Source organism: Macaca fascicularis, chromosome 19 (assembly GCF_037993035.2).
Source record: "Macaca fascicularis isolate 582-1 chromosome 19, T2T-MFA8v1.1".
In the NCBI taxonomy this organism is placed as follows: domain Eukaryota; kingdom Metazoa; phylum Chordata; class Mammalia; order Primates; family Cercopithecidae; genus Macaca; species Macaca fascicularis.
In genome coordinates, this window is record NC_088393.1 from 59,599,788 (window position 1) to 59,614,096 (window position 14,309).

The 14,309-nt window shown below is 38.2% G+C and overlaps 1 protein-coding gene and 1 long non-coding RNA gene across 2 annotated transcripts in view; both read right to left on the reverse strand.

Annotated features, from left to right (window-relative positions):
* LOC123570274 (uncharacterized) overlaps window positions 1-8,862 on the reverse strand; it is a 36,930-nt gene extending 28,068 nt beyond the window's left edge. Inside the window, exons 1-2 of the long non-coding RNA XR_006694346.3 lie at window positions 8,738-8,862; window positions 6,411-6,556 (exon numbers count right to left, since the gene is read on the reverse strand). This is a non-coding gene — a long non-coding RNA (uncharacterized lncRNA). The remainder of the gene's footprint in view (window positions 1-6,410; window positions 6,557-8,737) is intronic.
* On the reverse strand, window positions 2,017-2,608 carry LOC107128236 (large ribosomal subunit protein eL21-like). Its single transcript, XM_045379660.2, has one exon. The coding sequence runs from the start codon at window positions 2,576-2,578 to the stop codon at window positions 2,096-2,098; it is 483 nt and encodes a 160-aa protein (XP_045235595.2). The 5' UTR covers window positions 2,579-2,608; the 3' UTR covers window positions 2,017-2,095.
* Window positions 8,863-14,309: the final 5,447 nt, after the last annotated feature.

A 14,309-nucleotide genomic window follows, 5' to 3' on the forward strand; every position in this document is an offset into this window, starting at 1 on the left:
CCTTGACTGGCTCTTTTCTGACTTTTAAATGTTGGTGTACCCGAGGGCTCAATTCTAGACCCCCTCATCTACTTGCTTCAATGCAGTCATCCTAGGTAATGTGTTCCCATAACTTGAAATCCCATCTGTACATAAATGACTCCCCCTAAACATCCATCATAATCCACAACTTCTCTTCAGGATTCCAGAGTGGTATCTACCTCCTTCCTCTGCATTACCACTTGAAAACCTATGGGGCATCATCAAAGTAAAACTATCAATTTGATTTCCCCTAAAACAGTTGCTTGCCAAATCTTCTACATTTCTTCCAAATTTAGGAAAAGTCATCACACTCTACCAAATGTCTTAAGTTCCAAATACAAGTAATTATTGGTTCTTTTTATTTTGTTTATTTTTTATGAGACAGAGTCTCGCTCTGTTGTCCAGGCTGGAGTGCAGTGGCATGATCTTGGCTCACTGCAACCTACACCTCCCAGGTTCAAGCAATTATCCTGCCTCAGTCTCCCAAATAGCTGGGGTTACAGGTGCATGCCACCCCACCTGGCTAATATTTGTATTTTTAGTAGAGATGGGGTTTCACCATATTGGCCAGGCTGGTCTCAAACTCCTGATCTCAAGTGATCTGCCTGCCTTGGCCTCCCAAAGTGCAGGGATTACGGGCATGAGCCACTGCACCCGGCCTATTGATTCTTTTAATCTAATCCATCACCATATCCCATTGACTCTATGTCAAAAACATGGACGAAATCTGTGTGTTTCTTTCCTGTCCACCACCACCTGACTTCAAACCATCACCATTCGGACCACTACAATAGTCTCCTAATCTTTCTGAATTCACTCTTGCTCTATAGCAGTCAGTTATTCACCCAGCAGCCAAAGTTTTTTCTTCTAATATAAATATGAGCATGCCCATCTCTTGATTAACACCCTCCAACAGCTTCCCATCGTGCTAATAATAAAAACATCTGAATCTGCTATCTGACTCCCAAAGCCTCATATTATCTGGCTTTTGCCTGTCCTTCTGATGTTCTTCCTCAACAGTTTTTCTTTCATCGATTATGTTGTTAGTAATTACACTAGTAATATCTTTATTTCTCAAACATACCAAATTCATTCTTGTCTCAGAATCTTTGTACTAACTGCTCTCCTGCTTGGAATATTCTTCCTCTTGAACTTTCATGTGACCAGTTCATGTAATTCCAATCTCTGTTTAAACATAACCTCCTCAGAATATTTTTTTTTCTGAGTCCCTAAGATAACGTAGCCTCTCAGACGCTCTCCAGTCTAGTTCAGCAAATATTTTAGTTCTTTTCATAGCACTCGTTGTAGCTTTCTGTCAATCACAAAATCACCTCCCTTCTCTCATTCTTCGCTGGTCTGAGAGCCTTCGATGCCTCTCTTTTTCTTCATCTATTGCAACAGCCTCCACATTCATCTGTCATTTTTCAGTGAGAAAGAGAGTGGGTATCCAGAAAATGAGGTCTGAGCCATATACAGCAGAGTTTGTTAAGCCTGAGTTAGATGCCTCGTAGCCATTAAAAGATGCAGAGCAATGTGATGATCTGCTCTATTTCTTTTTAAATTTTTATTGAGTATAAAGCTTAACCATAACTTTCCTTTTCATTTTTATTTTTTATTTTTTTGAGACAAGGTCTTACTCTGTTTCCCAGGCTGGAGTGCAGTGGTGCAATCTCAGCTCACTGCAGCCTCTGACCCCTCCGGCTCAAGTGATCCTCCTGCCTCAGCCTCCCAAGTAGCTGGGACTGGAGGTGCAAACCACCATGCCTGAGTAATCAACCATAACTTTCAAAGTAAAATTTTTTCATTTTTATGAAGTCCAACTTATTCCTTTTTCACAGATTGTGCTTTGGGTGTCATGTCAAAGAGTTCTTTGCTTAGCTCTTGGTCCTGGACATTTTTTAATGTTTTCTCCTAAAAATGTAGTAGTTCTGCATTTAACATTTAAATCTATAATCCATCTTTATCTTTTGCAAACAATGTGAGGCTTAGGTTGAGTTTCTTTTTTGTTAATATTTGTTTGTTTGTTTGTTTGTTTTTTCAGCCCAGAGGTCTTTTTTTTTTTTTTTAACACCTATTATGCCATGAATTCATAGGGAATAGGTTCCAGCAGCTCAGGCTCCTTCCCATTGGTTCTCACAAAGTGTGCTTCTCTGGGTGGAGCAGGCTGGCGCTTCAGTTGAACCCAGGTACCTTTCTCTTTGGCTTCTTTCTTTTTCTGATCATTTTCCTTCACGAGTTTCAGGAAGCTATCTCGGCTCTTAGAGTGCTTAATGTGCTCAATACGTACATTAATTCTCTTGGCAAGAATCTTGCCCTTAACTTGTTTGTTTACAACAATGCCAACAGCATGCTGGGTAATGTTGTAGACTCTCCCAGTTTTGCCATGGTAACACTTGTGGGGCATTCCTTTTTGAACGGTACCCATTCCCTTGATGTCTACGATATCACCTTTCTTATAGATTCGCATATACGTGGCCAAAGGAACAACTCCATGTTTTCTAAAAGGCTTAGAGAACATATATTGGGTGCCTCTCCTCTTTCCCTTTGTGTTCGTCATTTTGGCAAATTACTGGAAGATGGCGGTTCCCTTTGTTAATATTTTTTAATCTCCAATTACGCCAGTACCATTTGTTGGAAACAATATTCTTTTTTCATTGAATTTTTTACGTATGTCAAAAGTCAATATTGTGTGTGGATCTATTTCTGGACTCTATTGTGTTCCACTGGTCTATCTGTCTACCGTTTAGCCAATATCACACTGTCTTGATAATTGTAGCTTAAGAGCAAGTCTTGACATTAAGTAGCATGAGTACTTCAATGTTGTTCCTTTTCAAAAGTAGTTTGGCTATTTTAGTTTCTTTGCCTTTCCATATAAATTTTTAGAATTTGGTTGTTAATGTTTTTTTAACTTGAATCACATTGAATCTATGGATTTGCTTGAGGAAGAATTGATGTCTTAATCATATTCTGTCTGCAATACTCTCTTATTTAGTACTAATCTTTGAAATCTATCTGTCTTGTTCTTCCCAACTCTCAACTTCATCTTCTTATTTCAAACTCATTTCAAAGGGTCTACTGGGCTCTACCTGTGTTTCCCCTCCTGCACTGCGGCCTGGAAACTCTCTTAAGTCAGTAAGCAGGGCAATCATGGGGATCATCTTATTTGTTTCCCCTTTTTTTGGAGATTACAATGCTACACTACTTGTTGTCCAGTGTCAGAAAACCACTCTTTCGCATTTTCCCTAGATTTTTAGTTGTTTAAGGTAGGAGCATAAATCTGGTCTCTCTTACATGTCATCACTGCTGGAAGTAGTTATGTTGATTGTGTTTTAAAGAGTCATTTTTTGCTTCTGTTCATGGAGAGAGAGATCTGTTCGCAAAAGCCAGTTCAGGCATCCAGACAAGAGATGGCATGAGCCTGTAGGTGATTCTTGGGGTGCATAAAATCAGCAGCACTTGGATTTTGCTTACCAAATGAGAGAAAAATCAATAATAAATTTTAGACTTGGCACTTAATCTATTGAGAGGACAATGCCTCTGATTCCTAAAAGAAAGAAAACTGAGGAAGGGGCAGGTCAGGGAATAGGAGAATTGGGGATACTGTTTTCAGAATGTTTAGTTTGTCATGCCTACTGCTTGTGTCCACAGAAATTCCAAGAAGTTGACTGATTTTATGAGGCTGAAATTTTGGGAAGTGGTCAGGTCTGATGGCTTAGACTAAGAGTTGGGGTACGATATACTTTTTTCTTTTAGTTTTAGTTCACATCATAATTGTACATATTTAAGGGATACAGAGTGATATGCTGATACATGTATACAATGTGTATAATAGTCATAGGGTAATTAGTATATCCATCACCTAAAACATTTATCATTCCTTTGGGTGTGAAGATTCAAAATCCTCTCCTCCAGCTTTTTGAAAACACACAATAAATTTTTTTTTCTAGTCACTTATGTAGCTAGCAAAAATAGTACTGGGGTAGGGTCAGGGTCTTGCTCTGTCACCCAGGCTGGAGTGCAGTGGCACGATCACAGCTCACTGCAGCCTTAAAATCTCGGGCTCAAGTGATCCTCCACCTCAGTCTCTGGAGTAGCTGAGGCATGTGCAGCCACACTCCTTTTATTTATTTATTTTTTCGTAGAGACAAGGTTGCTAGGCAAACTCCTGGCCTCAAGATAGAGAGATTTAAACATCACAATCAAGTAACCTAACTGACATTTATAAACTATTTCTTACACCTAAGAGTAGGATATTTCACATAATATCCAATCTAATTCTTTTCAAGTGCTGGGTTATAAAATAAGTTTCAATAAAAATCTAAGGCTTTAAATTATACTAAGTATATTCCATGACCATAATTTATCAAATTAAAAACCAGTAATAATAACATAACTAGCAAATGCCCAAATCTTTAGAAACTAAACAACATATAATAAATAACCCATGGGCCAAATAAATCTTAACGAAGATTAGAAAATATTTTAAACTGAATGATAAGAAGAGTTGATTTCAAATTTTGTGATTTAAAGCTAAAGGTAGTGTGCATAGGATTTTTTTTTTACACAGGGTTTTGCTCTATCATTCAAGCCGCACTGAAGTGGCAGAATCACAGCTCACTGCAGCCTCAACCTTTTGGGCTCAAGCAATCCTCCTGCCTCAGCCTCCTGAATGGCTGAGATTATAGGCACTCACCACCACATCTGGCTAATTTTTAAATTTTTTGTAGCGGTGGGGTCTTGCTATGTTGTCCAGGCTGCTCTTGAACTCCTGGCCTCAATCAATCATCCAACCTCAACCTCCCTTATGGGGAAATTTTTACCTTAAGTGTTTTTATTAGAGAATAAATGTGTGAACTCAATGATCTAAATTTACACCTCAAGAAGCTAGAAAAAGATCAAATTAAATCTAAAGAGAATATAAGAAAATAATCTTTAAAAGTGGAAATAAATGAAATAGAGGTCAACAGATGAGGAAATATTAAAATTATGTTAAGAGATCAATAAAATGGATAAGTTTCTAGCAATACTAATCAAGAAAAAAGAGAAAATGCAAATGACTAATTTTAGGAATGAAAAAAGGAACATTATTACAAAGACTAAACACATTAAAATGATATTACAAATCACTTTATACCATTATATTTGACAATTTAGATGAAATGGACAAACTCCTTGAAAAGCACACATATGAAACTGCCATAAAAAGAATTAGAAAATCTAAATAGTCCAATACCTAGTAAAGAAGTTGAATTTCTAATCAATACCCATTAAAAAAACAAAAAAACAAACAACAAAAAAAAACTTCAGGCCTGCATTGTCTCACCTGTGAATTCTACTAAATATTTAAGAAAGAAGTAACATCAGTCTTACAAGAAATACTTGCAAAAGACAGGGGAAAAAGGAACACTTACTAGTTTACTTTTAAATACATCTGTTCAATACAAAAATTGTGCTTGAAAAATAAAGTGATTTTTATGAACTGAAGTTAAAATATTAATTCATTTTTTAATTTTAACCAATATTTCAGAAAAGCTGTGTTTTCATTGACATGACCAGACGTAACTGAAATCGGTATCTTTTTTTTTTTTTTTTTTTGAGATGGAGTCTTGCTCTGTTCCCCAAGCTGGAGTGCAATGGCACGATCTCGGCTCACTGCAACCTCCGCCTCCTGGGGTCAAGCAGCTCTCCTGTCTCAGCTTCCTGAGTAGCTCAAACTACAAGTGCCCACCACCACACTCAGCTAATTTTTGTATTTTTAGTAGAGACGGGGTTTCATCATGTTGGTCAGGCTGGTCTTGAACTACTAACCTCAGGTGATCCACCTGCCTTGGCCTCCCAAAGTGCTGGGATTATAGGTGTCAGCCACCGTGCCTGGCCTTGAAATCAATATCTTAAGTAATGTTTGGATCATCCAATTTTAAAGTGACACATACTTTACACATTAGTGGTTTTAAAAAGTTTTTCTCATATTGATGTCATGGCAATAAATGGAAGAAAAAAATATCTAGTTCTTGAAAACAATAATGAAAACCTTTGTTTCTGATGATTACTCATCATGTGGAAATTTGCAGTGAAACAAAAATGAAGCCAAGTAATTTAATATCTACTCTTCAAAAATCTCTGCATGTAGTATTTCTGGAATACCTGACTAGTATAATAAGGTTTTTTTGCCTTTATTGTCAGACACTTCATTAAATCTTAAGGTGGTAAAAACAGTGTGAAATCATCATAAAATCTTACCGCTTAAATAAATTAATTCCTTGATTCAAAGTACTTATATTTTACACTTTTTTTCAAATAGATATTCTGACGGCGGTAAGATAATATCTCATTGTGGTTTTCATTTGCATTTCTCTGACGATTTGTGATGTTCGGCTTTTTAAATGTACCTGTTGGCCATTTCTATGTCTTCTTCTGAAAAACGTCTATTCATGTCCTTTGCTCACGTTTTAATGGAATTATTGGTTTGGTTGTTGTTTTCACATGAGCATTTTCAGATGAACATTCATTGAGGTTTTATTCATAAAAGCCAAACCTAAAATAAATAAATAAATAATAAAATATTAGCAAATCGTATACCAAAATAGATAGAAAAATATTGTACTATGACTAAGTTGCATTTATTACAGAAGTGCAAAGGAACTGATTTATGCCAACCACCTGACTGAGCTTGGAGCCAACTTCTTCCCCAGTCTTCAGATAAAAGCCCAGCCCAGACGACACCTTGGTTTGATTTTGGCCTTAAGATCCTATGCAGAACATTCAGCCAAACGCATTCAGATGCCTGACCTACAGAGCTATGAGCTAAAACATGAGCATTGTTTTACACTGCTAAATTTGTAGTAATTTCTACATAGCAACTAAGAACAAATACAAATATTATAATACCATTTATAAAACTTAAAAATCTAAATATTGAGTTCTTTAGGTATCCACATATAAGTACATATTTCTAAACATATTTCTAAAAATATGTACTTATGTGGAAATCACATACACAATTCTAGATGGAAATTTTCAGCGGGGTGGGAATGATTAGGCAAATACACGATTGATGCAAAGATGGGACAGAAATGAAAGACTTTGTCATTTGCATATTATCAAACATTACCTTTATTAAGCAAAAAGAGCCAATGGTTAAATATGCATTTAAATGTTTAATTAGAAACTAAATTATTCATTGTGCACATGTACCCTAGAACTTAAAGTATAATAAAAAAATTTTTTAAATAGTCATTCTTCCTGGTATAAGAGGGTAAAAAAACCTTAAATTATATTTATTATATAAATTTTATATATGTATAAACATAAATATATTATATATAAATTTATATTAAATTAAATAGAATTTAATTTAAAATTTAATTTAAAAGTTTATGCATTTAACCTGATCTGCTTTATATATTTAAAAAAATGAAATATTCATACTCTGCAGTTCAATTTAATAACATAGCACAAAAGATAAATTTGCTATAGGTGGTAAATCGTAGATGCTTTTACTATTACTGCCTGGTTTTTTATTTACAAGCATGTAACAATTTTTGTAATAAATAATTGTTGTAAGGAGATCTTTATTTAAAATCCTCAGAAGTTTTCAAATATGTACTCAAAGATAAATTCATATAGGAAAACGAACTATATGAAAGCAGAAAAGGAAAAGTTAGAGAATTAAAATTCCCACAGAAAGATATATATTTGAATAATAATAAAAGACCATTTCTCAATTATCTACTATAAACCAGGCACTTTGCTAGCATTTCAGGCACACCATTCCAATAATCTTCAAAAGAAATTTGCCAAGGAGATACCATCATTTTTTCCTAACAGTAAAACTTATAGTATTTCAATACCTTGCCCGAAGTCATGCAGACAGTAAATAGCAGAATCGGTATAAAGAATCAGGACTAAAATGTTATTTCAAAGGATTCATCAAGAAATAAACTACGTTAGCCAGGCGTGGTTGAACATGCCTCTATTCCCAGTTACCCAGGAGGCCAAGGCAGGAGGATCACTTGAGCCCAGGAAGTTGATGCTGCAGTGAGCTATGATCACCCCTCTGCACTCAAGCCTGGGTGACAGAGCAAGACTCTTTCTCTAATAATAATAGTAATGATAATAATAACAACAGCAACAAGAAGAAGAAGAGGAAGAGGAAGAAAGAGAAGAAGAAAGAAGAAAGAAGAAAGAAGAAAAGGAGGAGGAGGAGGAGGAGGGGGAGGAGGAGGAGGAGGGGGAGGGGGAGGAGGAGGACGAGAAGAGAAGAAGAAATTACACACACATACCCATACACATGTACCAGGTATTTATGACACGATTTTAGTAATTGCTGAATCTAGGTGATGGGTACACAGATGACCACCATGTTGCTATTCCTTCAGTGTACTTCAAAGGTTTCAGTATGAAATGTTGGGAAATACGGTTGGATACTTAGCATAGCACCCAAATCCCTGACATCTGAAACAATGAAGTACCTCCTTCCCTGGCCCCTCCCACCACTGATAGCCATAACGGCCCCCAACTCCGCATCGCTTGCTCGCTCTTCCTGGTTCCCCAGACACCGACTTCCACTCGACGCTGAGGATGCTCCAATACAGACCACAGAAGCCCTCAGTGGCTAACCCCCAGCCTCAGATTCCACTGACCATTCCCTGAAGCCTTCTTACACCGCAAACCGGTCTCATCCGGTCAAGCATTCCACCAGCACCGGGAAACTCACCCGACAGCTGGAGTCGCACGAACACTCACTTGAGGACTAGCAGGCTTCCGTAGCCTCTTCACTCGTTGCCGTACCCACGCTCTTGCGCAGACTCGGTAGCACTTTCGCTGTACACAAGATGTCTACAGACTTTGAGGCCGCGCGCGGTGGCTCAAGCCTGTAATCCCAGCACTTTGGGAGGCCGAGACGGGCGGATCACGAGGTCAGGAGATCGAGACCATCCTGGCTAACACGATGAAACCCCATCTCTACTAAAAGTAAAGTACAAAAAACTAGCCGGGCGAGGTGGCGGCGCCTGTAGTCCCAGCTACTCGGGAGGCTGAGGCAGGAGAATGGCTTAAACCCAGGAGGTGGAGCTTGCAGTGAGCTGAGATCCGGCCACTGCCCTCCAGCCTGGGCGACAGAGCGAGACTCCGTCTCAAAAAAAAAAAAAAAAAAAAAAAGATGTCTACAGACTTTGAAACTAGGCGTGCATATGGAAGCAGCAGTCTTGGAAGATGCTTCTTACAGATAGCAAGATGGGCATTTTCTGGCGACTAAATTCCATTTTGCTGGAAAGGAAAGAGGCAATGCAGCTGATCTACTATCCTTTTATCCTTTTCACCACCTTCCCCGCTGTTACCAGCAGCATTGTGCATTCTCGGGAACAACATTCAGCGTTCTCACCTGTCTACTTCAAATCTAGCAACAGCCCTAAGCCAATCACAGACAAGACCTAAGCAGAAAATGGCTGCACCTACTGAGCCCTGTAGGCCCTTAAAGCAGCAGGTAAGGTGCAGCCATTTTGGAAAACGTTTTGGGATCTGTTGAACAAAGACTAGGCAGTGGAGCAAGGAAGTGGGAGCAGGAAGAGGGTGGATTCAGGGAATGTGTTTGTTGAGAAAAGTCTTAGGAAACCAGAATTGGGTCTGGAGGAGCTCAGGTAGTAAGCGGGGAGCCATCTGGGTACAACTGGGTGTGGGATTGTGGAGAGAGACCTTGAGGGGTAAGGACTGGGCCAAAATGGTTGTTGAGCAGACACTGACAACCACAACCCATTCCAAGAGAGTATTACTTGTACTTCAGAAAGATCACATGTATTCTGAACAGTCATGTGAAATAGATGTAAAAGTCATGAAGAAATTATTAGCAATCAAATCTAGCATTATATGAAAAGAATGAACTTCAAGATCAGGTTCCCAGGAATACAAGGATGTTTTATACCTTAAAAATAAATATATGTAATGTCTGGTGCCAGCCCTGATTGAGTAAGCCCCCTAGTTTATCACTCCCACTGGTTACACTTAAAACTTTTGGAAAAAAAAAATAAAAAAATAAAAACGACTTGAGAACTTTTAAAATGAATAATTGCAAAGAGATCGGAGAATATAGAGTTGAAAACCAAGCAATACACAGAGTAAGTTCCCTAATTTTTTTTTTCTGTTTGTATCTCCTGCCTTTGACCTAAGAGTAAGACAAATTAGGAAAGTGCCAGTCCAAACTGCACCATTTTGGAAGCCCCTCACCATTTCACAAACCCTGATCAAAGTGAATCATTTCACGGGGGGTTCGAACTGTGAGAAACATCCTGCCTCTTATTATATTCCGCTGGGAAAAAGTACAAGGAACACTATTTTGCGCGGGAACCGCCTCATCCTGGGAACACGTTATCCATGCCACCCCAGGCCCCTCCCACCCAGGCCTATAAATTGTCCCAGCCTATAAGCAGCGGTGGGCACTGGCATTAGGCTGTTTCCCCACTTCTGTAGGTCTTACGCTGGACATAAAGCCTGCATTTGTTGTAGAGCCACCACTCCGTGTCTTTCTTTCACCCTTGCCTTCCCTTCAAAACCCAACAGAAATTTTACTGCTGAGGTGAAGAGCAAGGACACTAAGAAAAACCAGTCTTGATGGCCATAAAATAGAGAAAATGAATCCCCATGGGCCAAAAAGTGTGTTGTGGGGATCTCTATTTTATTTTTTTCCGTTTTTCTAGTTTTTCTAGCATGGTCTTGCTAGCTCTACTGTTGAAACTGCACTGCCACAGTACTGGCAGTGACATGGACACCTGAAACTCAGGGAAAAAAATCTATAGATAGAAAATATTAGGCCCAATGCAGTGGCTCACACCTGTCATCTCAGCACTTTAGGGGGCCAAGGCAGGCGGATCACTTGGGGTCAGGAGTTTGAGGCCAGCCTGGCCTACATAGTGAAACCTCGTCTGTACTAAAAATACAAAAATTAGCCAGGCATGGTGGCAGGTACCTGTAATCCCAGCTACTTGGGAGGCTGAGGCAGGAGAATCAGTTGAACCCGGGAGGTGGAGGTTGCAGTGAGCTGAGACTGCGCCATTTACTCCAGTCTGGGCAACAAGAGTGAAACTCTGTCTCAAAAAAAAAAAAAAAAAAAAAAAAAAATTAAATTAATTTAAAAATTAAAATTAAAATTATAAAGAAAATATTGGGAAATGATTCCCTATTGTGCAAAGAAAATGGGGAAAATATCTTTTTTCCCATTATTTTTATTTCACTGCTTTGTCATTGGGTGAGCCTAGCATAAAGCTGCCTGACTTCATAGAGAGAACTCCATCTTTTGAGGCAAAGTGCTGGATAAAAGGGTCCCCAGGAAACCAGACACTGTGGGGGAAAAAATCCTGGAAAGAAGATAGTAAAGAAGTGAATTCCTTAAGACGTAAATCTAAGACTCACCCCCCTGCTTGCACATGTATAAAAAACACACGAAGAAGCAAAGACTCTGAAAATTACTACTGTGAGGTGGCTTATGTGAGGGCTGCATCCAAAGATCATAGCAAGGATTTTGAAAACTGCACTGACATTGGAACCACTACCCACAGAAAAATTTATGGTCTGAATATAACCTGATTGACTTCAGTCTAAGACAAAAGGAATTAACATTTTCAAGAGGATTTTAAAAGGACAAAGTCTCACAACATAATATTGAAAATGCTAAGGGTACAATAAAAAGTTACTTAACATACAAAGAACCAGGAGACCCTGACCAATTTTAAAGAGAATGTACAATCATCAGGTACCAAACTTGTGATGACTAAGGCATTAGGATTATCAGGGGAAAAACTTTAAAGTAGCTGTGATAAACTTAGTTCATGAGGTAAGTATAAACACTCTTGAAATCAATAAAGATGGAGTTTTCAAGTTCTCAGTAGATAAATAAAAGCAACAAAAAAGAAAATAATGGAAATTTTACTATTGAAAATATCTTACATTAAAATTTTATTAGGGTTACTTTATAGCAGAATGAAAATGCTAGAGGAAAGATTCAAGAAAGAGCAACAGAAAATTATTTCTACCATGATCATAACTATTAAAAAGAGTAAAGATGGAATGTTTGTGCACTTTATTGCAGTTCCAAAAATAGATACAGATAGAACCTGAGGATATGGGAAATGGGAGAGAATAGTATCAATACAATGTAAACACTATATGGCCCTCTCTGATAAAATCTTCCCCTGCCCCAAATCCCCACAATAATTGCAGCCCTCGCAAATTTTATCTTCTTACTTTCTCTTTTGTCTGTATTTGGCCGTATGTGGAAAAACATAGTTGTTTTGTAATTTTTCTAATTTAATAGAAGTTATTTTTAAATCACTCAGGGTTCATCAGGACTGAGAAATTATATCAGTAATTTGACATGTTCTCAAAAATTAAAAGGAGTTAACTATTCAATGGAGTAAAAGAGAACTCCAAGCAATGCAGAAGCAGCAGATGCAAGAAGTAGCTAGTAACTCTAGAGCTAAAGGAAGCTTAAAAAGAAGGCACTAAGAACGTCAAAGGGGAAACTCAATCCCCAAAAGCTAAGATGTACATTTCGTTGGAGAAATGTGGCTGCTGTAGGTACATGCAACCTGCCAAGGGGAAAGTAACTTGAAATAAAAGCAGTCTACAGGGTGCCAGAACTCACAGAAGGGTGCCAGCAGAACACACTTGATCTGCAGAAAGTGGCCTAAAGGTGGTGGAGGAGCCTACTAGAGGGTACAAGAGAGGTGAGCTCAACAATGAGGGACACTAAAGTGAAGGCAACCAGAACTTCAGCTTGCCAATCTGCTGGCAGTCACATTTTCAGAAACAAGTACTGGAACAAGGAAGAGAAGCTCCTTTGCTATGACCGTGTATCTTTACTACTGCACTCAGTATGTCCTTGCCAGTGCCAGCTGACAAATAAATGTTCATCAGTTGCAGTTCCAGGACCACAAAGTAGGTTTAGGAAGGGTAGTTTGGGTCTGAGAGTCAATACAGGCAGTAAGTGGTACAAATACACTAAATATGTTCTTATCTAGTTTGTGTACCTGGTTTGTGATGGTCATCCCTCTGCCACTTATTTTTGCTGTTTTTGGCATTCTACTGTGTGAATAGTACTGCACATTCAGTGTAATTGGAAAGCCCCTGCCCCCTTTTTAAAGAACTACCATATTCATTTACATTAATCAGTAAACAGATGCATGGTGTTATATTGCAGAGTTCTTTAATCTTAAATCTGATTACTTCCCTTGCAATTTATATGATACACAAAATTTTACAGTCATGGATTATTCTGGATGGAAACTAAAGTTTTTTCATACTTATAACTGCACTTTAACTTCGGGTATGTCCACCATATTGGGAAGAACACTTTACATCATTCCTTTTGTGTTTTCACCTTGTTTTTCCAAAGGAGAAGTGAGGTATCATATTTGTGAGTTATGAAAATAGTTCATGGATGCATAGTTTATACTCTTTTTGTGTTTGGGTTTACCTGTCAGCAGAATGATACATTCCATCTCGTATGTGCTGTCACAGTAGTAAGCATCATTGGTATGGGATTCAAGGCTTACCTCAAAGAGACAGATATGCAGATTGTTCTTTTCATTCTTCAGTGGGGAGGCATGACAAGTGTACCTGTGTCTGAATGTGTCTGATCTGAAATTGAGACTATCTTTACAGATTTACATTTAAATCGCTAGGTTTTATGAATAGAATAGCCTCACTTCTTAAAAAATAAAAAAATAAATAAATAAATAAAATAAAAAAACAGACATTTTGAAGTCCTAATCTCTAGTACCTCAAAATATGACTTTATTTGGGACTAGAACAGTTGCAGATTTAATTAGTTAAGATGAGGTCAGAATATAGTAGTATGGACTCATAATCCAATGACTGGTGTCCTTGTAAACTAGCTATATGAAGACTCAGAGGCACATAGGGAAAACACCATGTGAATGCAAAGATAAAGATTGGAGTTATACAGCTGGAAGCTAATGAATGCAAGAATCTGAACAAACCATCAAAAGTTAGGAAGATGACAGGGAGGTTTCAGCTTTCAGAGGGAGCATGGCCCTGCTGACTCCTTGATTTCAGACTTCCAGCTTCCAGAACTATAAGACGAAAAATGTGTTAAGCCACCCAGTTTGTGGTACTTTGTTATGCAAGCCCTAAGAAACACATACACTAGGTTTTGCAGGGATACAGTAAGAAGCACATCTGGTAATAGGTCCAACCCCCATTCCCCATTTGAGCAATACCACCACCAAAGTGACATTTTAATTCCATTTCTTTGAAAATAGAAGCTGTGTCTACTT